Source organism: Channa argus, chromosome 1, assembly GCF_033026475.1.
Source record: "Channa argus isolate prfri chromosome 1, Channa argus male v1.0, whole genome shotgun sequence".
Lineage (NCBI taxonomy): Eukaryota > Metazoa > Chordata > Actinopteri > Anabantiformes > Channidae > Channa > Channa argus.
The window spans coordinates 4,464,431-4,482,647 of NC_090197.1; the positions used below are offsets into that span (position 1 = coordinate 4,464,431).

The following is an 18,217-nucleotide window of genomic DNA, read 5'->3' on the forward strand; positions in this document are numbered from 1 at the left end:
TTCAGTTTGTGATCATTTTTGACCAGATATTTAAATTAACATACACTGACCCCCCAGGACTCTGGGCCTGTGCCCACTATAGTCTCATGATCCATCAGTGAGTTCATCTACTTTATCTTATATCAATCAGAGTTTTTAGATTTTATGTGTCTGTTGTACTTTTACACACTTTGTACTGATGGTTGCACCAATAGAAACATCGTCTGACCACAACCATTTTCATTGCAGCCTGCTCTGCATTAGTGACACTATGATGTTGTTAAGTCACTGACAGACTGATGGTCTGATACTTTGTTCCAGAGCAAAGACAACAGTTTATCATTTATATATTGTTAAATGTTTCTTTCATTAAAATGATTCTGTTCATCTGTAAGAAAGAAACATTTCCTGTTTTTCATTTCCTTTTAATCTGCAGTTGTATTTTCATCCACCAGTCAAATGAATAAAAAGGTGTGAACACATTTGTGTTCTTGTAACTTCCTGAACCAGACAGAAGGTTGAACCCTGACAGCAGCATCAGTAAAGTAGATCATGTTACTGCATTTCTCTCTGCCACAGGTAGTAGTTTATACTACAGTAGAAGACTTTAAAGTTTTACTGCAGCACAGTAACAGTCAGTGAAGTTCAGCTACTGTCCGTCTGTCTCAGTCGTCTCAAGATGTCTTCAGATATTTACACCAAGGGGAGATACAACAGAAAGATGGAGGAAGATGGAGGAGAGTGGGAGGAAAGAGAGGTGGATATCTACGAGAACACAGATGTTATCAGAGATGATGTCACTGATATTCAGTCACAGGAAGAAGGTAAGTGATTGGACACAGGTGTAAATCTGCTTTGTTGCTCTGTTCTGTCCACACAGCATCTACTGCACATCTGTTCATCTTGTTGCTCTTCCTGAACTTTCTTTTATTCTCTATTAAAGGTTTTTAATGGAAAATATGACAAATCAATATTACAAATAACTTTGCTTTGTTTGAGTGGCTTTAGATCATGTTAGACTGATATGTGATGTTTTTCCTCCTGTTACGGTCCTGGCCGTATGTGTTGTTTTTATTTTGTTGTTCTTATAGGTGCCCTGCCTGATTGGCCGGATTGGGGGGCAGTACCGGAAGCTGATTGGTCCATCCTACACTTCCTGGAGTTTTAAAAGTACGGTTCCCAACAGCCAGCAGGGTTTTTTTTTCTGGCAGCAGCACCTGTTCGCTGTTCTTGGCTTCCAAACCTTATTTAGCATTTTTTAATTGTTAGGCTTTGTGTCGTGGTTTTGTTTATAAATTGTATATTTTGTAAATAGTATTAAATCTGTAGAGGTGAACTGCCATTTTCTATTGATTGTTTTCTCTTGTTTTCACATTAGGGAGTTAGGGTTAGCGACTGTCTTTTGCTTTGTTTATTTCTATCAGGCTAGCTGGTACTTTCTGTGGGAAATGGCTTATTTTGTTTATTATGTTGGCCTTGGTTCACCCTGAGTTGTAGTGTCATGTTTTGTTTGACACTTTCTTTCGTTTAAAATAAATATCATTCTGTTGGAACATCTCGATCCTGGATTTTGGTTTGGGGATCGGAGAGGGAACATGCTAATTTATCTTTGTATGTTGCACCCCTACCCCCTATACAGCGGGGGCTCGTCCGGGATATTTTCCTTTTCTTCTCATCGTCTCTCAGCGTTTTGTTTGGTAAGATATTTTGTCTTTACTTTTGGTTGGCAGTTTTTTTGTATGTGTGGGGTTATAGTATGGAGTTTAACATGGATGAGTTTACAATAAACCCAACCATTGAGAAGTTGCAGCGATGCACCAAGGCAGGTTTGTTTTTAATTGCCAGTTTTTTTGATGTCCCTGTACCTTTAAATGCCAGGAAGGCAGAGGTTAGGGCTATTTTGTCAGAGAACTTAGTTGAGGAGGGGGTGGTCACTATGCCCAAGCCTCAACAGAAGGTCATGACACCTGAAAGGTTGCAAGCGGGTATGGGAGCGATGGCTGCCATGGCCATGCCATTTTGAGTGCATTGCAGCAACTTTAAAGTGGCCAAAAGATGTTTGGAGTTTGCTATTACAGTGCAAATTGGTGGGAAAAGCCCAGGAAGTGTGTGCAAGTTTGTCTGTTGAAGACATCTTGAACTATGATGTTGTTAAGACCACGGTTTTGCCTATGAGCTTGTTCCTGAGGCATATCGGCAAAGGTTTAGATCATGTGAAAAATATGCCAACCAAACGTATGTTGAGTTTGCATGGGAGAAATCTGTTCTATTTGATAAGTGGTGCACAGCCAGTAAAGTGACAGAATTTGAACAACTCCGTGAATTGATGTTGCTGGAAGAATTTAAAACATGTCTTCCAGAGAGAATTGTGGTTTATTTGAATGAACAGAAAGTGGACTTTCTGTCCAAAGCTGCGGTGCTGGCAGATGAATTTGTCCTAACTCATCGTGTTGTGTTTCCCTATGTGCGCGGCGAAAATAAGCTGACTGGTAGCCCAGACAAAAAAAATATGTTATCTTCAAAAACGCCACAATGCGCCAATCCTAGTTTCTCTGAGGGCCGGGAATGCTTCTATTGTCACAAATCCGGTCATCTCATTGCCTCTTGTCCTGTACTTCAAAGAAAGGAGCTGAGTAAAAGTGCAAGAGGTCCCAAAACTGTTGGTTTCATACGATCTGCTCCTGCTACTATACCTGTTCATTCACTCCCCGAGAAAACTGCCTCAGACAGCTATAAAGCTGATGAGAGCTACTAGCCTTTTATCTTAGAAGGTTTCGTCTCCTTCACAGGGGATGAAAAGGATCAGGTACCCGTTACTATTTTACGGGATACTGGAGCATCACAGTCGCTTATTTTATCAAACGTTTTGCCGTTTTCCAGTGACTCATTTTGTGGTTCAGATGCGCTTATTTGGGGTATTAAAATGTGCATTATGAGAGCTCCTTTGCACACTGTCTTTTTGAGCTCTCTGTTGTTTTCTGGTTCAGTAAAACTCGGAGTTTTGCCAAGCATACCCTTACAGGGAGTAGCTCTAATTCTCGGGAATGATTTGGCAGGGGGGAGAGTTTTTCCAACTCCCGAGGTTGTTGAAAACCCCGCTGCAGACTCGTCTTTTTCGGCTCCCGCTGCTGTCAGCTCGACCTCTGTGTTTCCTGCTTGTGCTGTTACGCGCTCGCAGATGCGCAAGTTTGATGATGTGATGGATTTGTCTGATACATCCTTGTTTGCCGTGGGGCCTAAGAAAATAGAGCCACGCTTAGATAGGTGTGAAAAGCCTGTAACTGCCAACTTACTGCCTACTGCTGCTGATCTGTCTTTTGCTGTTGACAAAACCGAGCTTATCCACGAGCAACAGACCGACCCACCTCTGGCTACCTGTCTATCCTCTGTCACCAGCTCTGACAAAACAGGTCCCTGTGCGTATAACTTTGAAAATGGTGTGTTAATGCGTTATTGGCATCCTCCTCTGACTGGTGATTTAGGTTACAATTCAGTTCAGCAGATTGTTGTGCCAGCAAAGTTTCGTTCTCAGGTACTCAGCTTTGCCCATGATAGTGTTTCGGGTCATTTAGGGATAAGGAAAACTTATCAACGCATTCTGCGTTATTTCTTTTGGCCAGGCTTAAAAGCCGATGTTGCCAGGTTCTGCCACACCTGCCATGTCTGTCAGCTTTGTGGAAAACCAAATCAGGTTATTCCTCCCGCTCCACTGCATCCTATTCCAGTAATAGGAGAACCATTTGAACACATAATCCTTGATTGTGTTGGCCCACTACCAAAAACAAAATCCGGTCATCAGTACCTTCTGACCTTGATGTGCGCAGCAACCTGTTATCCTGAGGCCATTCCATTACGAACACTCAAGACCAAAGCTGTTGTGAAGGCCCTCATAAATTTCTTCTCCACTTTCAGCCTACCAAGGTCCATTCAAACTGATCAAGGTTCACACTTCATGTCCAAACTGTTTGCTCAAGTCATGTCTGAATTGTCTGTAAAACATCATAAATCCAGTGCTTACCAGCCACAGTCCCAAGGTGCACTTGTGCGTTTCCACCAAACCTTGAAGTCCATGTTAAAGAAATATTGTTTGGAGTCAGGAAAAGAATGGGATGAGGGATTACCGTTCCTTCTCCTTGCCACACGTGAAAGTGTGCAGGAGTCCACTGGTTTTAGCCCTGCAGATTTAGTGTTTGGTCACACTGTGTGTGGTCCTCTGAGAGTATTGAAAGAAAGTTTTTTTGCCAGAAGTTACAACCCCTACTACAAATGTGTTAGATTATGTGAGCTCATTTCGAGAGCGTCTGCACAAAGCCTGTGAACTTGCACGCATGTCTCTCTCTGCGTCGCAGACTCAGATGAAGAAGAAATTTGACAGAAAGTCAGTAAAGAGAAATTTCCTACCTGGAGAGCAGGTCTTAGCACTACTTCCAATACCTGGTTCTGCCTTGCAGGCCAAATTTTGTGGCCCTTATGTTGTGGAAAGTAAAATAAGTGACACAGACTATGTTTTGTGCACCCTGGATAGGAAACGAAAATCTCGTGTGTGTCACATAAATATGTTAAAGCCTTACTTCGCTCGTAAAGCTGCTGCTGCTTCGACCTTCGTCGTGCCCTCTGCTGTGTCCACTGTTGCAGTTGTTTCTCCCTCCCAGTATTGTCCCGAGAGTGACGGCCTCTGCCTCAGTGGCAATGAACCCTGGTCCTGTCTTCAAAATTCAGAGATTCTACAGGATTTAGAAACCCATTTGTGCCACTTAGACAAGTCCGCTAGGAGCGATGTTATGCAGCTGATTAAAAATAATCCTACCCTTTTTTCAGATACGCCATCCCGCACCAGCGTTCTCTCTCATGACATTGATGTTGCTGACCATTCGCCAATCAAGCAGCATGCCTACCGCGTAAACCCGACAAAGCGTGCTCTGCTTCAGCAGGAAGTTATTTACTTGTTGGAGAATGGTTTAGCTGTCCCTAGTTCCAGTGGTAATGGCCTGCACTTATATAGCGCTTTTCTACCTATTGGCACTCAAAGCGCTTTACACTGCTTCTTATTTACCCATTCACACTCACAATCACACACACATTCATACACCGATGGGGGAGCTGCTATGCAGCTGGCCAACACTCACTGGGAGCAACTAAGTTGGGGTTCAGTGTCATGGCGGAACCCAAGTGTGCTTGTGCCCAAACCTGACAAAACCCCACGTTTCTGTACTGATCTTCGTAAGGTAAATGCAATAACCAAACCAGACTCGTATCCTCTGCCCAGAATGGAAGATTGTGTGGACCACGTTGGTTCCACTAAGTTTGTTACGAAGCTGGACCTGTTGAAAGGATATTGGAAAGTTCCTTTAACTCCACGTGCTTCTGGAATTTCTGCTTTCGTCACCCCCGATAGTTCCTTACAGTACACAGTCATGACATTTGGTCTTAGAAATGCACCTGCTACGTTTCAACGCTTGATGCACCTTGTCCTTGCTGATGTTAACCACTGTGAGACATATCAAGATGATATTGTGGCATATTCAAGTACATGTCCTGAGCACATGGAAACATTAAAAACAATATTTGCACAACTAACGGAAGCTTTCCTTACCTTGAATCTGTCCAAATGTGACTTTGGTAGAGCCACAGTGACATATTTAGGGAAGGAAGTGGGCCAAGGTCAGGTGAAAGGATAAACCATCTTGGATAACCCTATACCTAAAACCAGACGTGAACTCCGCCGTTTCCTCGGCATGGCTGGGTACTATAGAGGATTCTGCAGAAACTTTGCTGATATTATTGCTCCCCTCACCAGTCTCACTAGTGTTACCAGACCTTTTGCCTGGTCGTCTTCGTGTGAAAATGCTTTTCATTCGGTCATTCGCTCTCCTGTGCAGCACACCTGTTTTAGCAGCACCTAAATTTGCCTGCCCCTTTAAACTGGAGGTAGATGCCAGTGCCAGTGCTGCCGGTGCAGTGCTGCTGCAAGAGGATGGGCAGGGGGTTGATCATCCCATCTGTTACTTCTCCAAGAAATTGGACCAACATCAGTTAAAATACACCACAATTGAAAAGGAAGCCCTCCAACACTTTGAGGTTTATGTTGGCTCCAGCTCATTACCAGTTGCTGTATTTACTGATCGCAACCCTCTTGTGTTCTTAGCATGAATGTAAAACCCGTGCAAGATTTTAATCTCGAAATCCATCATAAAAAAGGAACAGAAAATGTTGTTGCTGATGCCTTATCACGTGTGTCGACCTGTTCCTAAATATCAGACATTTTGGATGGGGTGTCTGTTTTTTTAGGGGGGGGGGGTTACGGCCCTGGCCATATGTGTTGTTTTTATTTTGTTGTTCTTATAGGTGCCCTGCCTGATTGGCCGGATTGGGGGGCAGTACCGGAAGCTGATTGGTCCATCCTACACTTCCTGGAGTTTTAAAAGTACGGTTCCCAACAGCCAGCGGGGTTTTTTTTTTTTGGCAGCAGCACCTGTTCGCTGTTTATTTCTATCAGGATAGCTGGCACTTTCTGTGGGAAATAGCTAATTTTGTTTATTATGTTGGCCTTGGTTCACCCTGAGTTGTAGTGTCATGTTTTGTTTGACACTTCTTTCGTTTAAAACAAATATCATTCTGTTGGAACATCTCGATCCTGGATTTTGGTTTGGGGACCGGAGAGGGAACAGCCTAATTTATCTTTGTATGTTGCACCCCTACCCCCTAGACTGGGGCGTAACACCTCCATTCAGAACCTGCAGCCCATCACTGTTCTCTGTGTATCTATATCCTACATGTACAGTTTGTAGGAAACAGCTGCAAAATGTGTGTTCAGTTAGTTGGATGCTCTTCTGCTGACTACATGTAAACTAACACAGGTTTCTGTAGAAAACTCATTTTCAGGGGTTTTGTCGCAGAATGTGTTCAGTTTTTGGCTTCAGTCCTACTGGTCACAGTTTAACATTTATTCAGTTGTCAGATCTGTAGAAGCATCAGCTCTGCTAAAGAGTTTTAGCACAGAGTGGAACAAACACTCAACAGGAAGAAGTGGGAGGTGTAAAGTGACTGTTCAGTTGTACAGTTCTGGGGTCAACTGCAACACGAACATGATAATCTGTCAGATTACTGATCTCTAGTGTTGATGTGACATTTTGAACAGATGCCACCACAACCACAGACCTGAACCACGATGCTTGTGGGTAAACTGCCATGATTAAAGCTGATCAGTAACAACCAGCTTCCATGTTGTTTTGTCTCTGTAGGACCACAGACTCAGAATCATCCTCCAGTCCACACAAAGTCTTTCAGAGGAGCTGCTCTGTGTCTAGCAGTGCTGTGTCTTCTGATGGCAGCTGGGATCATCGTCCTGTCCATATATCGTAAGATAAACTGCTATGATTGGTTGTTTCTAGATTTGTACTTTATTGATCCTGAGGGAAATTTAAAGCATCCACTAACTTACGCAGCTTAAAATGCTCAAATACGCAAAATAAAATATGAATATAAATAGTAATGAACAGTAACAGTCCACGTTTTTACTAAGCCAATAAACCTAAGTTAGCTCAGTATAAAAGTGAACATGATGAGACTAATAAAGGTCAAGAGGGCAACAAAGCCAATGAAACACAGCACAATGATGGTGGACACTGCTGACTGTGTTGTTGCACCCTGGATTTTGGTACTGAGCGGAATTAAACTGATGGCTTGGGGGACAAAAGGAACAGGACCGGGACAGCAGTCTACAGCAGTCTACACAGCGTCATGACCAGGCAGAGAAGCGTTTCAGTGGCAAAGTGTGGTTAGTGTGATGGTCAAGAGTTTGAGGGTCCTTCTCTCAGCCAATGATGTAAGAGGCTCCTGTTCCGTTCCCAGCTCAGAGCCACTCACCAACCTGTCCAGCCGTGCAGCATCCCTCTTCCTAATGCTGCCTCTTCAGTGAACCACATCACGGAAGAGAACACTGGCTACCACAGTCTGGTAGAACATCGGAAGAAGATTTCAGATCTCTGAAAGACACCAGGCTCCTTGGAAAGAAGAGTCTGTCCTTTCCTGTAGAGGGCATCAGTGTTTGCTCTCCAGTCCAGTCTGTCATCCAACTGGAATCCCAGGTAGTTGAAGGTCCTGACCAACTCCACACTGACCCCCTCAACGGAGATCAGTTGTAGGGGTCCTGGGTCTCTGGAAATCCACAAGCATGTCCGTAGTCTTGAAGCTGTTCAGCTACAGATGGTTTGAGCTGCACCATAGCACAAAGTCTTTCACCGGGCTCCTGTACCCCCCCCTCCTGATAAACTCTACAATGGCTGTGTCATTCACATGGGACATAACTTGGATTTGTAGCCAAAGTCTGATGTGTACAGGGTGAACAGGACAGGAAAGAGCACAGTCCCCTGTGGTGCCCCCTTTTTGCTGACCACAGTCCCAGAGGTGAACTCCCTCAGTTTGACATACTGTGGTCTCCCTCCACTTATCATCTGGAGTGTTGCTGGTTAACCACGTCTCTGTGAAGCAGCAGACTACAGTCCTTGTTAATCCTCTAGTTTTTCACTGCAGCTGCCAGATCATCAGTCTTCTTGCACAGTGAATTAACATTCCACATAACCACAGATGGAACAGACATCTTATGCCTCTGGTTCTCCAGCTGCATAGCCCTGAGTTTAGTACCGGCCTCCTGCCCCAGTACTTGCACCTCAGCTCACTGTGGATCTTCTTTTTATCTAATTATCTTCATCTGTTTGGTGAGAAGTTCATTATGTTACATTGACAATAATGTCATTTTTGTGATTAACTGTGAATCTGAAGCTGTTTAAAATACATTTCAAATTCCATAATGAAGCTTCATTTATGTCATTTCATGAAGCATCTTTGAAAAGCTCATTATACCCTACTGACATCAAGTGTGTAAATTATTTGCAGCAAACAGCACCAATTATGATGAAGGTAAAGCACCAGGTAATGTAAGTGTGTAGAAATGTATTTGATGTCAGATGTTACCCACCTTCAAATTTCCCCTTCAATTGGTAAAAAGAAGAAAAAAGTTTGAATACCTGGGATTCATAACCAGTACAATGGTACAATACCGTTGGCCTCCATGTTGGTCTCTTGGAACTGTTTGCAACAGTTTTTCAAACTCTCTGTCCCGCCGTGTCCAAGCGGTGCAGTGGAGAGAGACATGTCCTGAGGCTGTCCACGTGTATGGACATTTAGCAGACTCCTAGAGCAGCAGCAGGTCCTGAGCACTTCACTGCAGCAGTGTGTGGCAGCGTCCGAAGCTCACGATGCAAACACCCACAAACACTAATGAACGTCTTTCTCTAAGCAGCAAGTGTCCAGAATCTCCCAGTGTCAGATGTAGTTACCGTCCTCACTCAGTAGCTTGGTGTAATACGTGTCTCCCACATTCACCATGCTAGCATGAAGGAGCTAAGCTAACTACAGTCCACAGCGTGGTGAAGGCCTTAGAGTCTATGAAGTGAATGTAGAGACAGCAAACAGCTCCTACTGCTCCCATACTTTATAAAATACAGATACAGAAACATTCAGAAGTTTAGTGAACCAACAACATTACTGGAACTTTACCAAACATGGATATTGTATTTTTGTCTCTTCCCTCCTGCTACGTTCTTTGATTTTCCCACTCACCTAAACTTGTTAGCTCGTCCTAAGCATCACTAATTGTCCAACACAAATGACTGACACCTGTCTCGTCCACTTAAAACACAGAGAAAGGGAGAAAGATGCGTTAAATAACCATTCTGAACATAGGATATTTCAATTACAGAAGAAACCCAGTTAATACCCAAATAAAAGTGGAATGGGTGAATAGCTGTACAATTGGAACCGTTCATATTCAACATTACTCTAAGATAAATACATGTCACTTATTGTAAACATTATGTAAATGGAAAATGGGTGTGTAAGTGTCCAAATTGACATGTATTATGTTAACAAGAGTATAATGTTGAATATGGAATGTTCTGTTATTATAAACATAAGTGCTTATGTGAAATATTACAGAATATTCAAGATTAGTTACTCATTTTCTTTTAGATATAAAAACATATTTACAGTGTTTAGATTCATTTGAGATGGTTTCTCTTTGAGAAAATTGTCTGAAAATACGTCTTTAACAATAAACTGCAGACACTGGAACAAGCTGTTACTTGAACCAACCGAAGCACAAAACAAATGAAGCGAGGCCTCATTTTTCATTGATCACATTATGATCAAGGACACAACAAAAGCTGGAAACTCTCCTTCTGCTCCACACAAGCACTGAAACTTTGATATCACATGGATCATCACTACTGTTCACCTGATCACATCCTAGCAAAGGAATCTGAACAGGTGCCATTGGGGCATCGAGGTGTTTCATTCACTCACATACAGATAGTTCACAGTGATCTGTCCTGTCATTCTTACAAACTATGAGATGGTTTAATAGTATGTGTGTGTGTGCAACAGCTCCAAACTAACTGAGTGGGATAAATAAAGCTGTATTTTATTGTATTGGTCAGAGTAGGTCCAGTTCTCTCCTTCATGACCTTTGTGAGCCGTTGCACCACTTGCTCTGTCCATGTTTTAAGCTGTAATTTTTACATTTATTTAAAACTTAGATTTGTGGACTTTGAACAGAATAATAAGTTCAAACTGCAGCAACAGTTCACACATCACATTTCCTGTCAGAAACACTTCTTGTTTATATTTAGTTTGATCTGACACAGGATGTCAGCTTTTTACACCTATAATTATATGCTAATGATATGCAGGCACACAGTTCTGCTAATGAACCTTATATCTTAGTACGATGACCAGGAAACATTTAAACATATGAGCATGAGCTGTGTTTCTCAATATTATTACAAGTTTTCCAAATAAAATTCAGAAATAGTCATTCAATTATATTTACAACACAAAAATAAAGATTTATATCAAACACAAATGTTTTTAAAGTGTCAGTGGTTGTGGTTTGTCTGGCTGCTACTTCCTTGATGCTCTCTGTTCAAAGCTGCCTGACTCGGACGGAAACAGACAGTGAAGACTGGTCACAAAGAAATTCACTTAGTTTTTAGCTTTTTAGTTCATCAACATGTCGACAGAAATTCAAACCGAGTCTGATCTGAGGGTGAAATATATCAGAGGAGAGAGAGAAAACATGGAGGTGGAGGTGATGGAGGATGGAGATCAGGACAAGTTTGGGTCACAAGAAGCTGGTGAGTTTGAGTAATTATGTTCACTATTATTGTGGGAACTCAAATAACGTTTACAGCTTCAGTCTCACTGTTAAAGAACAAAGTTCCTGTAACAGTTGGTGATGTCATTATCTTGTCATCAGGAGTCATTTAATACAGCAGGAGTTTAAAAATCTTTGTTCACCACAACAGTTGGAGTTAATTAAAGTAAAAACCCTCCATACTGTAGTTCATTAAAGTCCCTCAATAAAGTTGAATAAAATATATCCTCTGTGTATTTTGTGTCTGTAGAACCACCCAGTGAGAAGAAGCTTCCAGCTTTTAGAAACAGCAGTTTCAGAGTTTTTACAGTGTCTCTGCAAGTTCTGTATCTTCTGATTCTGGCTGGGATCATCACACGCTGTGAGGACTTTTATTCCATAATGTTGAAGGTTTTATTTTCTTCGTAGCAACTTTGTCTCCTAGAAATGATGTTAGAAACATGTTTCTTACAAATGAATGTTGTTGAACTTGTTAATCATTTAGTCCTGATCAGCTCTGGGCTCATCACACACAGTGTCCTAAACCATAGGATTATTAAAGACTGTCCACAGCTGCTGGGCTGCTCTCCAAGCACCAACCATTTGTCAGCTTGTGAGGAGAATTCAAATCCAGTGGATTCCATCTTCTTAGTGGCTTTTCCATCAGTAAACAGGCTTTGAAAAACCTACAGACGACCAATCATTTCAAAGAAACACAGGATGTAGTCGTGACCACCTAAAGCTCAAGCTGTTAGAACTTGGTTACTATACGTCTCCATCGATGTGCTGCAGGGTCCTCTTTCCATCTATACTACATCCCTGGGTTCTATCATCCACTCACATTGGTTTTTCTTATCATTGCTATGCTGACGACACACAGCTCTTCCTGTCCTTTCTACTGAGGACTCCACTGTCTCATATCACATTTCTGCCTGTCTCTCTGTCATTTTTGCTTGAATAAGAGAAAGACATCTTCATCTCAACATCAGCAAGACAGAAGTTCTAGTCTTCCAAGCCAGACCTTCAAACAACATCAGCATCAACATTGGGTCTTCAATGATTGTCCCCACTAAGTCTGCCAGAAATCTGAGGATCATCATAAACAACAGACTGACTTTTACTGACATCTCCTCTGTCTCTAGGGCAGCAGATTTGTCCTCTACAACATCCAAAAGATCAGATCCTACCTTTCTGAATATACAACCCAACTCACTGCTCTGCTCATATCATCCAGGTCTACAATCCCTCCCACCTACTACGCTCTGCTGAAGAACATTTCCACTTTAAAAAAGGAAAAACACTTTTCCAATCAACACTTCATCTCATTGCACTTAACGTTTTCACCTTGACTTTTCTGCTGCTTTGTTCCTCACTTGTAAGTCACTTTGGATAAAAGTCTGCTAAATAAAATATGTAAATGTGAATATACTTTGTTCCAAAAGTGAGATGCTAGAGGGCAGTTTCCACATATGAATGAAGGTGCTGCAGGAACCTACATGGGACACAAAGTGTTTTCAGAGTTTTTAGGAAAAAACAATAAAAAATCACAATTCAACAAAGCAAAAGTAAATATTGACATTTTGTCCCATAATTTAAAGTGCTACATGTTTTCTAATAATGTCATGTGCTCATGTAGTTAATTAGTGGATTTGGCAGGTTGGAAATAGGTTGATACTGAATTTCTCAGTAAAATGTTCACAACACAACAACATGTTCACAGAACAACATCTACTTTGTGACAACAGCAGAAATAAAGTGATTTCTGCTACTGTTCAAAGTCACTGCACTTGGTGAAGTTGAAATCCTTTAAAAACAAGTATTTAACGTTACAGACATTTGTGTTGGTTCTTTGTTGGCTCTAGTCACGACTCCCTGAGTGAGTTTATCACAGCAGGTTAAAGAACAGTGGCTTCAACAGGTTACTAGTGTTATTAAGTGTGACAGTGACACTTTAACGTGCTCAGGAAACTTCAATATGCTGTATTTAAAACATAATGATTTCATGGTTTTGATTTGTTTGGATTTGGTTTTTCCCTCCAGATATTTTAGTGACTTTGGAGAAAAATAATCTGGAGAAGAAACTCAACAACGTGAGTCACAGTTCCAATCAGTCACAGCATCTCATCAAGCAGCTCCAGGGTAAAACTTCAGGATCCAACTTCACAATGTTTCTATGTTCTCATAGTGTTTTTCTACTGTTCTAATACAAAGACAGCAGTCAACAATACTCAGTTACAGAGACTCATTGTTTCTTTGGTTTTGTGTTTCTCATCATTTCATTCAGTCACCAAAGAAAAAGATCTTCAATCCAGGATTGACAACCTGACCAAAAGCTACAATGAGCTCCAGGACAAAATGTCACGTAAGATTTTGAAATAATTACCAAATATCATTATACACAAGATTCACCTTCATGTTACGTTGAGACATAACAGGATTCATATTGTTGTATGTTGTTTTTAAGACACGTCAGTCACCAACAGTCAGTTACAGGATGAAATAAAGCAGCTGAAAGACAAAATTTCAAGTGAGAAAATTTTAAAAACTAAAACCAAAAAGCAGGATTAAAGTAATTTCCATGATATGACTTAAATCTGCCTTTATGTTCAGTTAGAGTTGTTTCATTTTGTTGAACATTTTTCTATGTGGATATTTCTGTTGCAGATCATCACTTAAAAATCTGAGTTTTAACTTCTTTCTAAACTGAAGCTGAAAGAGAAAAGCAGCAGATTAAGATCTTATTTTACACAGTGACACTACAGATCATCATCATTCTGATACTGAATGACATGAAATCTGTCTTTAAACATTTGTTTGACATTAAGGGAAGTTGTGTCCTGAAGGATGGAAGAGATTTGGATCCAGTTGTTACTTTAAATCCACTGAGAAGAAAAGTTGGCTTGAGAGCAGAAAAGACTGTGTGAAGAGAGAATCAGATCTGGTGATTATCAACAGCAAAGAGGAACAAGTGAGTGTGTGTGTGTGTGTGTGTGTGTGTGTGTGTGTGTGTGTGTGTGTTATTGTGTGTGTGTTAATGTGTGTGTGTGTGTGTGTGTGTGTCTGTGTGTGTATATATATATATATGTGTGTTTGTGTGTGTGTGTGTATAATTGTATGTGTATTTGTGTGTGTGTGTGTGTGTGTGTGTATAATTGTGTGTGTGTGTGTGTGTGTGTGTGTGTGTATAATTGTGTGTGTGTGTGTGTATAATTGTGTGTGTGTGTGTGTGTGTATAATTGTGTGTGTGTGTGTGTGTGTATAATTGTATGTGTGTGTGTGTGTGTGTGTGTGTGTGTGTGTGTGTGTATAATTGTATGTGTGTGTGTGTGTATAATTGTGTGTGTGTGTGTGTATAATTGTATGTGTGTGTGTGTGTATAATTGTGTGTGTGTGTGTGTATAATTGTATGTGTGTGTGTGTGTGTGTATAATTGTATGTGTGTGTGTGTGTGTGTGTGTGTATAATTGTATGTGTGTGTGTGTGTGTGTGTGTGTGTATAATTGTATGTGTGTGTGTGTGTGTGTGTGTGTGTATAATTGTATGTGTGTGTGTGTGTGTGTGTGTGTATAATTGTATGTGTGTGTGTGTGTGTGTGTGTGTGTGTATAATTGTATGTGTGTGTGTGTGTGTGTGTGTGTGTGTGTATAATTGTATGTGTGTGTGTGTGTGTGTGTGTGTGTGTATAATTGTATGTGTGTGTGTGTGTGTGTGTGTGTATAATTGTATGTGTGTGTGTGTGTGTGTGTGTGTGTGTGTGTGTGTGTGTGTGTAATTGTATGTGTGTGTGTGTGTGTGTGTAATTGTATGTGTGTGTGTGTGTGTGTGTAATTGTATGTGTGTGTGTGTGTGTGTGTAATTGTATGTGTGTGTGTGTGTGTGTGTGTGTGTGTGTGTGTGTGTGTGTTTGTGTGTGTGTGTGTGTGTATTTGTTTCTGACCTGCTGTCAGTTTTTATAGACAATGAAAAGTCACATGAATATGGGAGAATTTTGATGAACTATAACCAGGAGCCCTGATCTCAGTTAAATGAACAAAAGAAGAAGATGTGAATGATTCAAAAAGCTTCTGCATGAACAATGAAATGTAAAATAAACAGTTACATGTTATTGAAACACAACAAATACATTCTGCTCATAGAAAATATGAACTTTAGTTCCATTCAAACAATGTTTGTTACAACTTTTCTTTTCCTCCAAGTTGTAACAGATTCAAATGTTCCTTCACACAGAGTCACATGATGATGTTACTAGAACAGAAAAACTGAATGATGAAAGAAAAACTGATTATTGACTTTCTGTTAGGACTTTGTCACCGAGCTGAATCAGCATGAAGAGTCCTGGATTGGTCTATGGACACAATGGTCAGAGACAGAGAACAAATATCAATGGGAATGGTTGGATGGATCACAACTGACAGAAACGTGAGACACATTTTCTTTCTAATACAGTGACATCAGAGTCATTTTTAGGAGCTAATAGGATCATGTGTTAAAATGTAGGACATTGACAAAATGATCCAAATCTCTCTTGAAAAATCTTTCTATGAACTCTCTTCATCTCCAGTCTGTGATGAGCTGCAGTAACAATGAGTCAGGATTGAAACATGGTTCAAAGCTCTGGTCACAGTTCAGAGGATTGAATGTGTGTGCTGCTCTCTGTATCCTCACACAGAACAAACATGGAGGAAGAAAAACTAGCTTCAACATTTAGACTCAAACTTTCTTGAACTTGATCTCAGCATGAAGGAGCAGCTGCCTCTTCTCTGCTCTTTAGAAAGTGAAGAACAGATGAAGGAAAAAGCTGAATATGATCATTAGTCCCAGGGATGGATTCTGCTGCTGTCTTTTCCTCAGAGACAAAGCTGAAAGTGATGTGAGGAAACCTGTTGACAAAGTGAAAAGTCTAACAGACAGTGACTGGGCTCAGAGAGAGAAACACTACTGAACATGTGCAGTGGCTTTAAAAAGCAGGAATCAGAGCAGGAAGACACTAAATGCTGCTGGAGTCTGAGCAGAGTCACTAACTTTGATTGGAATGAATGGAGGAGATCTCAGAGTCCTGGATCCAGGTTTCAGTTCACATCTGGGATCAGACTTATCCCCATGATCCTTGTGGTGTCAGCAAATCCCCTACATAGTTAGTAACATGACACTATTTCAAATCAATAAAATGAGATTTAAGTTTATTTGAAAGTGAAAATAATCATGAATTTATCAAAGTCAAAAACAAGGTTTTATTTTTTTGACAGCTTCTGGGCGACAGGAGAGAAACATCCCACTGGTTATTTTGCATCATGCTGTGATCAACAAGGAAGATGGAGAAGTGAACATGATTATGATTATAAAAGAAATTGGATTTGTGAGAAGAAGATTTGCTGCTTCCTCTGATGACAGAGAGGTGTGTAGTGTTGGGATGAAGCTGTTTGTCAAACTCTGAAATGTTCTTCCTGATCCTCAGAGTCATCTCACATTTGTTGACTTGTTCATTCTGTGTCACATGTTCAATCCTCTTTATTCCATAGATATTGTCCCTCTGTGCTCTATGGTGCAGACAGAGTAGTGGGGTTGGAAGTCGTCCACACAACAACTACATGTGGACTTACTAACTCTGTAGTCTCACTAAACTGCTATTTTTCTCCATTGTTCTGACAAATAAATATGTTTTAATCCACGTTTCTATTGTTAAATTTTACCATGTATAGGGGAGAAACATAATAAACTCGAGAAATATTACACAAAGAAATGTTGTCGACTTTGATGTGAATTAGTTTCCACATAATCAAACTGATATTTACGACCAAATACAGTCTAATAATTAGTCCCTCTTGTATTCAATGTGCAGTCAGTAAAAACAAACTGGCTACAGGAATAAGAAAATGAAAATACATCAACATGAGGAATTTAAGATGTTTTAAAAGATCACATCTATATATAGATATAAATATGAGTCAGGACGTAAGAACATGAATCCACAGCACAAACAGAAACACAATGAGATGTGTTCAACCAAATGATGGTGGAAACCAGGCTGGTTTCTATGCAGAGGAGCTGATGAGGGAAGTGGGAACAGGTGTGTAGGAAGGAGGGAACACAGGTGGATCTGGGAGGAGAGTCAGGTGACTGAAGAGATGGAAGTCTGAGGACATCTGGTGGACAGATGGAGAATAGCAGGAGACAGACAAATGTCCGAAAAAACAGAGCTTCACTGGATCCTGACTATGTCTGTCCTGGATGAGCAGTATCAAAGCTGGTTATCAGCTGGTTCTGTGAAGCCTGGGTTTCCAGAGTGTGTTCATGTGAAAAAAGCAGAGTTGCTCAGTAGAAGTGACACTAACAGAACCATGAATGAAGTATCTAATGTAATATAAGATTAAAGGGAGATACCTGCACAAATGTGCTTAGAACATGAGCAAAACCATTTCTGCCAGGTGAACTGTAAATGATATGATCACATGTTATTACCAGAATAAGAGACTCAGCAAACGAACAGTTTTTTATGGGATTCAGATCTGGACTCATTGCTCGCCATGTCAGAACTCTCCAGCACCATTGGAACCATTTCTGGGGGCTTTCTGAAGTGTGTTTCAGGTCATTGTCCTGCTGGAAGACCCATGACCTCTGGAGGAGACGCAGCTTCTGACACTGGCCCCAAAATTCTTTGGTGATCATCAGATTTCATGACACTATTCACACAGTCAAGGCAGCAAAGCAACTAAACATCTTTGAACCTCCACCATGTTTGACTGTGGGGACTATGTTCTTTTCTTTGAAGGGCTCATTTCTTTTTCTGTAAACAGTGTCTTGATGTCCTTTACCAAAAAGCTCTACTTTTGTCTCATCTGTCCACATTCTCCCAGAAGGATTGTGGTTTCGTAACATAAGTTCTGTCAAACTCCAGTCTTGCTTTTTTATGTCTTTGTGTCAGCAGTGGATTCCTCCTCCGTCTCCTACCATAGCGTCCCTTTTCATTCAGATGGTGACGGATAGTGCGAGGTGACACGTCCAGGGAGGTTAGCTACAGAGCCATGAGCTATAAACCTCTTGATGATA

At 41.0% G+C, this 18,217-nt stretch overlaps 1 protein-coding gene across 1 annotated transcript; it reads left to right on the top strand.

The window, feature by feature from the left end:
* The first annotated feature begins 11,047 nt into the window (after positions 1–11,047).
* LOC137102329 (CD209 antigen-like protein C) lies at positions 11,048–16,886 on the top strand. The gene is made up of 7 exons (XM_067481750.1): positions 11,048–11,171; positions 11,442–11,552; positions 13,211–13,309; positions 13,455–13,532; positions 13,996–14,138; positions 15,471–15,589; positions 16,417–16,886. Exons 1-7 carry the CDS (start codon positions 11,048–11,050, stop codon positions 16,553–16,555), a joined length of 813 nt encoding a protein of 270 aa, XP_067337851.1. The 3' UTR covers positions 16,556–16,886.
* The last annotated feature ends 1,331 nt before the right edge of the window (positions 16,887–18,217 follow it).